Source organism: Perna viridis, chromosome 3, assembly GCF_037379345.1.
Source record: "Perna viridis isolate PV_CMFRI_1.1 ecotype Kerala chromosome 3, ASM3737934v1, whole genome shotgun sequence".
Lineage (NCBI taxonomy): Eukaryota > Metazoa > Mollusca > Bivalvia > Mytilida > Mytilidae > Perna > Perna viridis.
In genome coordinates this window covers 35,379,475-35,393,440 of record NC_142447.1, presented here as the reverse complement: position 1 = coordinate 35,393,440, position 13,966 = coordinate 35,379,475, and the positions used below count along the sequence as shown (strand labels likewise).

Genomic DNA, 13,966 nt, shown 5'->3' with positions numbered 1-13,966 from the left:
ACTGCAGTTGTATCAAGCTGTACCTTGCAAAGCATTTTATTTGCAGAAAAGTAGGATCAAGTGACCTCATTTTGAATAACAAGCTTCCTTAGCAACATAGAACATATATCAAATTTCATGATATTTGGTTCACTACAACTAAAGTTATTGCACAGAAACAAAAAAATTAACAACGCTGACAAAGACAACATCATTTTTGGAGTCATATAAAAACCAAGTGCCTAAGGATGTTAACAATGACACAGATGATTACAACACCATACCATTATATGATTTTTTATGTTTGTTTTTAAAAAAAATATCATTTTGTACAGAGAAAGTTAGTTATGGTAAACTGAAGGGTGAAAAATCTGGAAGATCAAAATGGTACGTGATAAAGGTTAAGCCAAATGATATGGTTATGCTTCACAATGTTGATTTTAAAGATTAATTAATATCTTCAACTATATAATCTTGATGATTTATGAACTTAGAAACAAAAACTAGCTTGTCAAGAATAAACACAAGAAATAATTCATAAATTTAATTCCATTCTTTAAGAACACTTTTTATCATTAACAATCTATATACATATATATACACATCAATAAAATCACAGTTATTTAAAAAATGTTCTATTCTCAATAAATACTACAAAAACAATTCTCCAGTACTAGCAGAAATGTCTAAAAGTTTCCAAGCAGCCCTTGGATTAAGTTCTTCTAAGTCTCTACACAATGCCCATACATATGTAACTTTCATTATTTTATCCTGCAAAATAATAAACACATCACAAAATTTATACAGTGACAATAAACTTCTAACTTCTAATATCTCTAACAAGTGCTTATGTTTTGGATAGCATTACAGCTAGTTGAAATAGACCAGTTTCAGTTTCAATATAAATTTAGGTAGGCTGGTGAGTAATTTAGATAGCTCTGTAGGTAGAAATCTGCCCTACATTATACTAATGTGTTCTACTTAACTACCAGAGAACACCAGTGTGATCTTTTGGACACTGTCTTTTAATTTTGAATAGCTGTAAATTATGGTGACCTTAACCTTTGAATTTGCCACCCCCATCAAAATTGACAGCTATTCAAACTTAAAAAACAGTGTCCAACAGATCACACAGGTGTTGTATGGTAGTAAAATGGGAAACATTGGAATAATGTTGGACAGATTTATACACAGAGAGAGATCAGAATTACTCACTAGCCTTCCTAAATTTGTATTGAAATTGGAACTGGTCTATTTCAACTAGCTGTAATTACTAAGGGACAAATGCATATAATACACCATTCCCTTCCTTCACTAACTTTTAAATCTGATGATTGTGAAATGTAAAATAGGATGCAATGGGAATTGAAAGAAAGAGTCCCATGAAAACATCTACTGATAACGTTAATCAATTATCATATGACATGTCAACACACAGACTTCCAATGGGCTACAATAATGATGGCATGTAAATGCCTATGGTAAGTATACTTACAGGGTCACCTTCAACAACTTTATCTTTCATATCTTTGACAACCATGATCTGTTGTGACTGGAAGGTTATAATTAATACTGGTCCCTGTTCCATCATTTTACCAGCTGCTAGCTACAAATATACACTTCTTGTTAGGGACAAATAACACAAGGCCAACATCCTTGACTTAGTGCATGTATACTGTATGGTGTTTTACGTCTAGGTAACAATCAATGTTAATAAAGAGCTTGAAGCTGTAACACCTATAAAAAATAAGCCACCTGATACCCTGCCACGTCATGGAGAAACTTGAGGCACAAGAGAGCCTGAATTGCTCCCCTGGTTAACTATTTGCTTATTTGAAGAACTGTCAAATGCAGGAAATGCTTTTAATAGCATTTTTATGACCTGAACCAGAATTTTGCTTAAGGCAACAGTTTTTGAATTATTTTTAAAAGCTGTCTTCCAACTCCTCTGTTCCATATGTACAGGCAGCTATATATATATATTCACAAATCAAAAATCCCAACAGTCATTTTAAGTAGCATACCCTAAGGAACAAATATGCAAATTTTTATTTAATTACGTCCAATGGTTTTTGAGATTTTCAAAGTTGTAAATAAGGAAAGTGCAAAAAAGCTGTTTCAAGGATCACAACTCCTACATCAGTTGACGATTCGTTTTGAACATTTCAACAATGGCATATTTCATGATGCAGAGCAATAAAGCCTCCTGCCAGAATTTTGCTATAGGCAATGGTTTTTTGAGTTAATTGCAAAAAAATGCCTTCAGACTCCCATATTCTATTTTTAGTAACAGCAGCAATTTTTTTTCACAGATCAAAAATCCCAATGGTCATTTTGTGTGGGATACCCTAAGCACGTTCAAAGTTGCACATGCTAAAAATGCAAAAAATATAATTTCAGAGGGTGTAACTCCTAACTCTTAATTCTGGCCAGGTGAGCTAAAAAGGGGATGGCAAAATGGCCTAACTAGAATGCTGAAAATTGAACTTAACTTGTATTTAATGGTCCTTATTAAAAAGCTGTACAAAGTTTCAAAAGTTATCATCTAGAAAACACGGCACTGATGGACGGACACACAATTTCACATTATACCTTGCCATTTTTTTTTTATAAATTTCAACATATTTCTGACCTACCAACATGCCTTTGCTTTCATAAGGAACTGATAACAAAATACATCAGGTATGTTTTTTTCCTTATATAACAAATCCTTGTGAGTTGAGCATGACATATATGCACATAAGACAATAGGACAATGAGTAGGAATTTTTTTATCTAATAAAGAATCCCAGTGAGCATGCTCACATACCCAAAACGTCCCCATGTTGGATACTCAGTGTAAATTTGTTTGTAAGAGAAATACATGTCGAAGGATCCCGATAAAAAAGGAATTAAGAGTGTTTTTTCGGGCATTAGAAAAGATTGCAACAAAATAACATTTAAAAAAGATTTTTGAAAATGATTTTTTCTTCATCTTCCAACTAAATTCTGTTACTCAGAATGATAGTTTCAAACTCCAGAGTGTGATTTCTTTGAGTTTTAATAAATCCAAAGTAAATATCATAGTGGAACAAAATGTACACCTGACCTGAAACTTATCATGGTGAACTTACATACCAATAATCATGTTATAATCCGTAAGAGTTTTGAAAAAAAGTCTGGAAAATGGTTATTTCTGTAAATTTTGCTAACTTCACGGTCCATAATTTCTGTAAAAATCATTCGTGTGGTTCAAACCGTATACTTGACCTGTAAATTATTATGGTGAACTTATATACCAAAAATCATGTCAATATCTGCAAGTGTTTCATAAAAAGTCAGGAAAATTGAAGATGGACTGACAGAGGGGTCAAAAACATTATACCCACAGCAACTTCTTTGTGTGGGGTATAATTAGAATATCAACACAATGAATAAGTGCACATATATATCAACTTTCCCACTGATCTTTTTAAATAATGACTTGATTCATTCTGAAATTATGCATGTTCACATACCAGGACATTCACATTCACAGAGACAATAAGGAAGGTAATATAGCATAACAAATACTTATCTAAACAAGAAACATGAAAGTTCAAATGAATTTACTGGCAATTCATGTGTGTCATTATTACAAATTATACCATATATAATGTACACTGATGCCAATTCTTACAGGCAAAATGAATGATTTCGCCCTTATGTCAATAGTGTTTGACAATATTGGTCATCAATGTGTCTTCATGTCGTTACTGCGGATTTTATTACTTTTATTGTTGGGCCTTTCACAGCTTAGTTGAAGGTGTGTTTACACTTACTGAAGACCTTTTGGTGATCACTGTAACTATTTACTATTTTCATAAATATTATACGATTATATGAGGTGCATTTGTTGTGTTGCACCGTATCTGTTATTTTTTCTATACAAAACTTACATCTAAATTGTTGATATCTAATACTCTAGAGGCTAGAACATATTTAGCTTTCTTTGCTTCTTTAATAGGAGTCGCCAATGTGTTGAATGGCTAGAAAAAAATCAACGATTGTTACAATAAAAATTAATTACTATGAACAGAAAATAAGTAGTTAGTTTATTGTAACAGAATTCTGTAGTGCTTTTTCAATACATTATATATTTTTTAGGTTAATTTTAAACTAGATATCAAGTTATTCAAGTATACTACTATAAGTATTTTCAATACATGCAACTGGGAAAATTTAAAAGCATTGTTCATTTCATTCACTAATTAATTTGAACATTTAGGATTTCTGAAACAAACTTTTGAGGAGTATGCTAATAATCTTTTATTCTTAAACACTTATTTCTTATATTTGTTCATCCTGCTGTTTTAGAGAATAACAAAAACTTTCCTGAACTCAACCTCTTAAAAATAATTTTGGTGTTAATAAATGAGAAAAACTGAAGCCCTACTAATAAAGGTAAAACTTATGGGCGCAGTACATTACCACAACTCATGAAGAAACATTACTAATCACCTCCCCTTTTTCAACTATACTATTACCGCAACCCTATTTTCACATACAAGTAAGATAAATTGATCCAACCACACTTCTGAACTTAACAGTCTGCATAATTCATTTGGACAAGATAATAAGATGTGAATGTTATCACGATCAACTTGTATTAATGTACTACATAAAGCAGCTTACTTCTTGTGTTAAGTTTTTATGATAACTAATTATTCAGTTTGACTGTGATTGTAATTGTTTTTTACTTAACATAAGCGTTCTCTAAAAATTGTAATTTTTCAAAAAGATTTATATGAAATATTTTTACTTCCTGCATTCTTCGTGTGCATACAGTATGTGCGTGTTATTTTAGATTAGTATTTACGTAGTACAAAAATATACATTTATTTCCCATTATTTTTAGCAAATTATGGTCTGATATCATTTCTTGAAAAAGCAGACAACGAAAAAAAAAAAAAGATAAGAAAAAATATCAGTTGGAGCAGTTGGTATACCTGAATAATTTATCTCTGAAAACCAATGAAAAATGTACAACTTTATATGAAGTATAAATATAGTATATTAATCTAGAGATAAAAATAAGGATTGAAGTCTAAATATGCAAAATACATAATAGTGTAATTATATGAAACTCACTGCTTCATAGCACCAGTCTTTTAGTACATCTAAATCTCCTCTTACTATAGCCTGAAAAATATAATGATAATGTCAGTGGGCTATCCATCTTAATTTTTGTAATGAAAATATAAATTACTGTTAATATTTATAAACTTTTACTTTAAAGTCACACTAAAAACCATTGAAAATCCAACAAGCAAAGCAAACAAATATAATACATGTAATACATACAAATAAATACAAAATCATGAGGATGAAAGAGTGCTGTTCAGTTACAAAAAGTAAACAAAACCAATATAAGAAAAGAAAATACCTATACTCCTGAAAATAATAAGCTTAATTTTCCTGTCTGGCAAGACATGACAGATCAGAGGTTTAAACCTCATACATAACAAGTAAAAACTTTCAACATTCAAAGCTCTTTTTTTTACTCCTATAATTAAAGGAGAATTATACAAGTCATAAATATCAAAACTAATCTGTTAAATATTCATGAATATTAAATTGAAACAAAATGATTTCCTTTTCTTAATTAATCAAGATTTATAGTTAGGAAATTTGAATTTCCCACGCCTATGGGTGCCACCATGATCAGTTGAACTGTGACATCACGAAGTCGGTTTGTAAAGTGAAAGTAAATAAGTAATTGATTACGATGTCCAAAGAAATCACAAATTTGGGACTTTTCCCCTATAATTTCAACCCAAAATTAATAGAAGAAGAGATTGAGGCACAACATGTAAGCAAATGTCAGACAACATTGACGAACAACTGGATTTGCAGCCAGATGACTAGTAATTGTAAGGAAAATCTTATGGCTACTTCCGAAGAATGTTCGTGTTGCTGGTAAAAAAAACTTATAGAACATTTCTCTTTTTATCATTCGTGCAATCGTAAGCTTGACAAGTCATCGTGTTTTGGTGATTAGATAAACATGATTGTAGAAATACTTACGGAATATTCTTTGTTTACAAATTATTTGCAGTACTTGTATCAGTATCAAACCGACTTAGTGACATCACGAGCTAATCAGAAGCCATCGGTAAAAATCAATAGAATCTGGCTATGATCTTCCTTCAGATAGGAGAGTTCTGCAAGATGGCTATCCACTATTATTTCAAGGATTTCGAACTTTGCATAGCCTTGAGCATTTTATAAAAGCGCATTTTGCATTAAAGGTTAATTATTTTGTTTACGTGGGTATGATTTATCATAAGAGCCTAACTTAATGCAAAGGTGGTCTTCCCCTTTAATAATAGTGGCACAAAACTAACAATAATCACACACACCACTTAAAAGCTGGCATGGACTACAGACCTAGGGCAACTGTTAGAGAAGCATCCTCAAGACTGCTATATATCATGTCAAGTAAAAAAAATTTACAGCTACAAATTGTATAGAAGTACATCTTACCATAACTCAATCTACTTACCTCAAGTCACAGATACAAATTGTATAGAAGTACACCTTAACATAACTCAGTCTACCTACCTCAAGAACATTAGGAATAATTTCCTTTTCACACATTTTAAGAAAAACTTCTTTTTCAAATGTTGGTTCCACTTTACATATTTCAGTTAATACATCTGACATTTCTGTTTTACTAAACACACCACCTATAATAAAAACAAATAAAAAACAATGAACAACAAAAATCAGGAAAAGAAATAGTATTCAATAATAGGAAAAATTTGAAATATAAGTTATACAGAGTTCTGCCATAAATTCTGACAAAAAAAAATGTTTTTCTATGAGTTTTATTTTACAAATAAGCTAGCTTTTTGGGGGGTTATTGTTATGAATTAAATAAAGTGTCTAATGCCATGCATTATTTGGAGAAAAGACCATGTTGAGAAAAAAAGCTTTATGATAAATTAACTTCAAATCCAACATATTAGACTGCTTAAACACTGGTGCAATAAATAAGAAAAGTTAAATCTAATTGTAATAAATCTTACCAAATAAAGATCCTAATTTATCGGTGAAAAATCGTGTTCCTCTTACAAATAAATGGTCACTTTCATCGTACTTCATTTTTAAATCAAACATTTCTGAAAGTAATAACATGCATTTATCAATAGCTCAGTTTTTATTAATCCACACCAAACACTGATGAAAATAACTGTATTGATGAAGTTATATGTAGCATATATCAATTTTGAGGTTTGCAACTATCTTGTTGAACAGTCATTTATGTGATACCTTATATATTTCCTGCACTTATTCACTGCAACTAATGTTTTTTAGTGTATCTACCATACAAATCTAATTTTTGATAACTTTTTAATATTTATGAGTACTAGTAGTTTCATAGCATGCAGCTGATGCCTGAAATATGCATCTAAAACCTGAACATAAAGATCCGAGCTTATTGCCGTAAAATGTTCCAACTGACACAGCTTTCTACAACTGTGAATGCCAGTCTGAATATTAAGGAAGTAAAGTATTGAAACTATATCTAATCATGATTCAAAAGGAATGATGACCCATTTGATAAAGAATTTCTTTTTATTCAAACAAACATTTAAATACAGTTAACATGTAAACCCTGAGTAAATAAGTTGACTCCTCTTGCAAGTATCCAACTTAAATTGTACACTGCTACATGACACAAAACCCCTGAAAAATTTCAGAGTGATTTTAGTTTCTTTAAACCTGACACAAAACCATTGTTAGGTTATCTCCCTTTAAAGGCATCCAACACTAATTAGATTTGCTTCATACAAAAATGCATATAATCTCCAACCTTCATAAATTGCTTAATATCCTAATTCTCTGAGAAATTTTAGGAAAGTTGTGCATACATGGATATATCAATAGATGGATTTACCAATCAAACAGAGGAACAACGACAACGAGCACTTACTATTCATATAAGGGTTATTATCTTTAAAATTCTGCCAGCTTTGGTACCACTTCGAATCTTTATGTAATACCATGCCTGTAGCATCCCTGCAAAGCATATTGCCAAGTCATTATTATCTTGAGCTGTAAAGTATTTTTTACTTTTCGTTGCATTATAATTTATGAATATTTAAACTCAATAGAAAAAAAGTCTTTTTTTCAGAATAAGAGGGATTTGAGCAGAAGTTCCTTAATATATCTAGTATTTGTAGGGTTCTGCAATTTCCGTTCTCACAACACTTACTTTCCAGTGAATTTAATGCCTACCATGTGGTTGAAATTATCTTTCAAGTTTGGTACACAACAATGTGTTTTTAACATGACTTAAATATAATCGTCTTACTCATTAGCTTCTACATGTCTGTTTTCCTTAGAACCTGACATGGCAAATTCTGATCTCATTCTTAGTTTTGCTGAAAAAAAAAATCAGAATTAAACTGATATATTCATCTTTTAATAACCAATTTCCATTCATTTTTAAAGCTTTTTTTGTCAGATGTTCTGATTTAAAAGGTTTTCATGGCTGAAATCGTGAAGTTGTAGTCATCGTGAATATACTGTATAGTGGATAATTTTTACTGGGTACTGATTTTGGTATATTTTAGCCATCTGTCAAAAAAAGAAAAAAAATAAATAAGTTCTGAAAATATTTACCCTGGGCTTAAGTATTTAGTGCACTACTCATCAATCACAAACATATTAGAAATGCCAAATTTATTTGGATACATTTTTGCTTCAAAATTGCCAAATTTTACACCTACCAAAGTAATCCACCATACAGTAAATTCCCTACATACAACTTAAGTCATTATAAAAGGCTCAGCTCACCTTAGATTTGTTTTCTATGTATAGTTACACACAATTTAGAAAAAAAATCAAAGTTTTGATAATATATTGAAACTAATTCAAACTAATTAAATAACAGAAAAAAAATGTAAAATAAGATTATTTTTACCTGGTGGTCTATAATGTGTAGCTCTTGATAAAGTTGTTTCATCAAATTCCTCTTTTACAGCTTTTACACCCTGAAAGTCAAAGAATACCATAATAATAAGTGTAGGGTACATGTATCTTGGAAGATTGAAACCCTTGAAAGTATAAAAATAATTTTTATGGTTTCTCATACATGCATTATTCAAACATCGTTATAAAAACCAGTCCTATGTGATATTTATCATAAAATGATTTAAGAACATCACAGAAAACATCAAGTTACTTGTTAAATGTTATACATTAAATAGTTTGTTTTTCAAGTCATTCTTAATTCCCTGTGTAAAGTTCTGTTTTATACACATCACATCTTTACCTGAGAAATACCAGTAGATTTATAGGGAGCTGTTTTAGAGATTTGTTGAATAGAATGTGATATTTTGTTAGGACAGGTCGGTTTTACAGACATAACATCTTTACCTGAGATATAGTTTTATAAGGAGCTGTTTTAGATATTTGTTGAGTAGACTGTGATATTTTCTCTGCAGCTTTACCAGCAGATTTACCCAGTTCTTCTGTAAATTCACCAGCCTTTTTTCCAAAGTCTGATTTCTGTACTTCTTCAAATGTCTATAATATGAAGATATGATGATGATACTTTTTTTAGGATATTAATTTCTATTGTTAAAGGAAAAAAGTTCGTTCAGAGATTCTTGAATTAACTGAGTAGACAACTCCATCATAAAATTGAATGGAAAATTTACAAACCACATAAATTGGCACCCAACCAACAATTACCCTTTCACAATATGCAATCTGTATACAGTCTTTTTGGATGTGAAAAGAATGGCAAATATGCTTACATTTTCTCATCAAGTGATTAAGTTTGCACATGACCATTTCATAGTGATAAATTTTTCATCAAGTATTTTCTTTCCTTTTCATATCCAAGGTTTTATTATTATTGGAGAAACCACCTCTCCTTCAGAAAAGTCTAGCTAGACTTGTATTGAAATTGGTATCACTCTAATTCAAACGGCTATACTGCTTTCTGTAATATAAGAAAATAAAGATCTGGCATGTACATTTAAGTTCTATTTAGGAACAAACTTACCTCAGATACTTTTTCTTTCACACCTTTAAAGCCTTCTTTCAAACCTGAAGTTTCTTTTTCTATATTTTCCTATAAAGGGAAACAATTAGCAATGAAGAAAATTTAAAAATTCCATAATGTAACAAAATTTCACCGTTAAGATAGATATATCTAATTTTATGAGAGTTTTTTTCCCTAGGTTTTGTAATATAGGTATATTTACATTCTGCACACTGTTCATTACGTAACACAAAACTATAAATTCTGATTATAATGCTTTGATATGTAACTGATCACATAACTGAATTTACCACCAAACTGAAAAAAATTGGATAGATTATACTTTTATGTACACAAGACCGACAACATGTCTGGTCCCTGACATATATTTGTCAGCACATAAATACCTCCAATGTATGCATAAACACAAAGTAAGTTAAAATAATATTGTTTGGACAAAAAATAACATAAAGTATGTACATGTACTTACGATAGCACATACAAATTTCCAAGACCAACATGTTAAAAATCATGCTAATATTTGTCAAATTAGTCCATTAGAGGAGGTGCACATCTTACATGTACATATCTCTACACTGCACTAAGTTTGAATAATGTTGGTTCATTTTTTTAGTTACAGATTACACGACCCTAAGACCCACAAGAGTTTATCAGCTACTACATCAACTTTCACTGTTAGTGACACAGGTAAAAAGATGATATTATCAATTCTAGGAAAATACACCATATTTATTGACTTTTAACTTACAAATTTCTTCCTAGCTTGTTTCAGTGCTTCTGATTGTTCTAGCCTTTCCTTTTCCTCTCTAAACTTTTTCAAATTTTCCTAAAATGCCAAGACCAATAAAAATATGACTTTTCAAATACATCTTATATAACAAAGAGACAAGAAAGTATATCAAACATGATCATATTCATATTCATTTATAATAGGTTATAATTATAGATTGTCAAATGTTTTAAACTTGAAGACTCATTCATCACATACACACCTTGATTTCTTTGTTCTTTTCAAATTCTTGTTTCATATTATCATACAAATCTTTAAAAAATCCTTTCCCTCCACCAGAATAATTTCTAATCTAAAAAATAAGAAGAAGTAATCATGAGACTATTTTAAGAATAATTTTCCGGAGAGCATATCCATACTTAAATATAACATGTAATGAGTACAAATCAATTGCAAATTTAAATCTATCATCTTGTTCACTCATTAACGAAAATTATAAATTGAATTAAATTGAACTAACACACATTAGAAATTAGAAATTGCATTCAAAATACATTATCATCATCATTACAGTGTTATCATCTAAGACAAATTAAATAATGCAAATTAATATAATATATAATATCAAACAGATCTTCATATGCAAAATAGCAGTATTACTAATAGGATACTTACTGGAGTAAACTGAAGATTAAGTTTGTCATTCTGTAAGGTAGAATTATTCAGGAGTGAATATGGTCTAGAATATGATGAAACTGAAGGAGTTTCTTTGTATCTGTAACTACTGTTTTGACACATGCAACATCTTAAAACCTGAAAAAGATGCAAAATACCATGACCGAAATATTTACCTTGAAAATATCTATAACTTTTTAATTCAAAATTCATGCTCTTATCAAAACGATTTTTTCTTCCTAAATGAGAACAAGTGCTTGTAGTCTGGAGAAGTTTTAAGATTTAAATGAGAATATAGATTCTACCTGATCTTCACCCTACAATTTACTTTACAATAATTTAATTCCATATGTGAGGCTTATAAACACAAAATAACACATTCAAAATGACAAGTCATATATATAAGACCAAATGCATGCAGTAGTCTGAGGTAATTTCATAATTAGACAGAGGCTTTAGGCTATCACAGTACTTCACAGACTATGAAAACTACCACTAAAGCTTGAATAATAAACTTGAGAGTTGAGATTGAACTTATTCAGCTAAAGACTTGCCAAGCTGTACCATTTTTGGTACAATTTCTTCATGTTTGGCATACATGTACAACTTACTACATGTATATTATAGTTATAATAACACTACCCTCTTTGCAGTATTTCCTCTTAAGGAGAACAATTCTTTCCAAATGACACAAAGGCAGCCACAATTATGTTTGACTTTGCCTCAAGTCTATAGAAGGATTTGTGAAAAGTTTCACTCAAAAGTTGATTTTGTAAAAAATGATGCAGAAAATCAAAACTTCTTACTCTAATTTACCCAGACAAGTCTTTACAAATACAAAATGTAGATTCTGGGTTATCAGGACTAAATCTATAGTCTGCTGGTACATTAAAAATAGAAGTTGTTAAAAGACTGTAATTTCCATCTTTCTGGGAATATGAAATATATATTCTCAAGAATAAAATGAGAGACATAACCAACCTTCTCTGATAAAATAAAGGTAAATGTTATAGGATTAAACACTTAGAGAAATTGACATTACAATGGCATCATCAAATTTACATCATGACAGAGGTTGTAATTTTCAGTAAGAAATGCAATACAATATATACAGAGTTGTGTATTTTTAATTGGTCTTATGTACATTGTACATGTAGCTACATGTACATGTATAATACAACTGTACATGTACAAATGTATGTCTCAAAAACAGCAAATAACATCACTATAAAATGTACTAGTTTTATAATGCACAAAATATGTCAATGACTAACCTACATTTATAATGAATCCTCATTTTAAAAATAGATCTATTCAGTCACTACAGTATTTTCCCTCAATCATAAACCGGGGCCCATGGAGAGTTTGTACCTTCATTCAGGAACTTAAAGTTGGAACATGGCAATTTTATTTTCATATACTTTGTATATGCAATTGAGAACCAAACCAGTCTTGGAAATCATTTGATCATTTAATATATATCAAATCATAGTTTTTTCCAAGATAGGGATGGCCTTAACAGTCAACAGCATGATAGTGCCTAAATATTTACAAATGACGTAATCAACTATACTTTATAAATGCCAACAATTTAAGCATGTATTAGGACACATCAAACCATATTGGAAGGTATTAGAATAATACAACAGGGCTTACAAAATGAAAGGTGGAATCAATCAATGTTCCTTCAAGAGTTCAGGTTTTACCTATCTCATATTATGTTCTGGAAGAAGTAAATGGCAGAGAAGTCCTGGGAATGGTGTTAAAAGTTGTCATATTTCCCAGGACAAGTGTAACTACCATCGGACAAGTAAAAATTATGTTATACTTGCCTGGTTTTCATTTTTTAACATGCATTTACTAAAGAACAACCTATATTTCAATATGGGCTGGTAGAATTTTCATCAATTTGACCAATAGGACAAGATTTATAAAACGTTAATATCATATCCTGAAGTCAAAAATAGTCTAATGAAAATTAAGGATTTGATATAATATAGGTAAAAAACTTCTGAAAGATGGTAAAAAAGGGGCTTCCAGCACTCAGAGTTACTCCAAAACCCCTGATAATGTGATATCATGGCATGATAACACAATGAAACCTTTAATCATTTTGACCTGACCTGTCCAACTCCAAGACTAATAGGGGAGTATGTTTCTACGGAAGTTTTTAAGGTTTCATTTTAGTGCATATTATGTGTCCATCTTAGAAGTTTAATTTTTAAAAAGGTCAGGTTATCCAAGATGTAAATTACTGACGAAAGATCAAGTTCCCCAAGGGCAAAACGAAGAAATGGATTTATTTCAATTCGGTATATACTTTTCGAAGAATGGAAAACACATAAATTGACTTTGACTACAGGGATTTTCTACAATCACTTATTTTTACCATTACCTTATCAACTTTCAGTAAATTAGATTTTTGATAGATTCGGAAAGCATGGTTGAAAGTGGCCATATTTACTTCCGGTGAAATGGGCGAACTTGTTCCACCCTGTAGTTAATCCTGTGATGGTGAAATCACGTGAAGCAGGGTATATGAC

At 30.6% G+C, this 13,966-nt stretch overlaps 1 protein-coding gene across 1 annotated transcript; it reads right to left on the bottom strand.

Annotated features, from left to right (window-relative positions):
* Positions 1–510: 510 nt before the first annotated feature.
* Positions 511–13,905, bottom strand: LOC148622032 (mitochondrial import inner membrane translocase subunit TIM44-like). The gene is made up of 15 exons (XM_088571518.1): positions 13,819–13,905; positions 11,424–11,561; positions 11,011–11,100; positions 10,767–10,844; positions 10,019–10,087; positions 9,385–9,534; positions 8,930–8,999; positions 8,318–8,387; positions 7,937–8,022; positions 7,029–7,121; positions 6,562–6,686; positions 5,089–5,139; positions 3,897–3,986; positions 1,475–1,585; positions 511–750 (listed from the first exon to the last, which is right to left on the bottom strand). Exons 1-15 carry the CDS (start codon positions 13,879–13,881, stop codon positions 631–633), a joined length of 1,404 nt encoding a protein of 467 aa, XP_088427644.1. The 5' UTR covers positions 13,882–13,905; the 3' UTR covers positions 511–630.
* Positions 13,906–13,966: the final 61 nt, after the last annotated feature.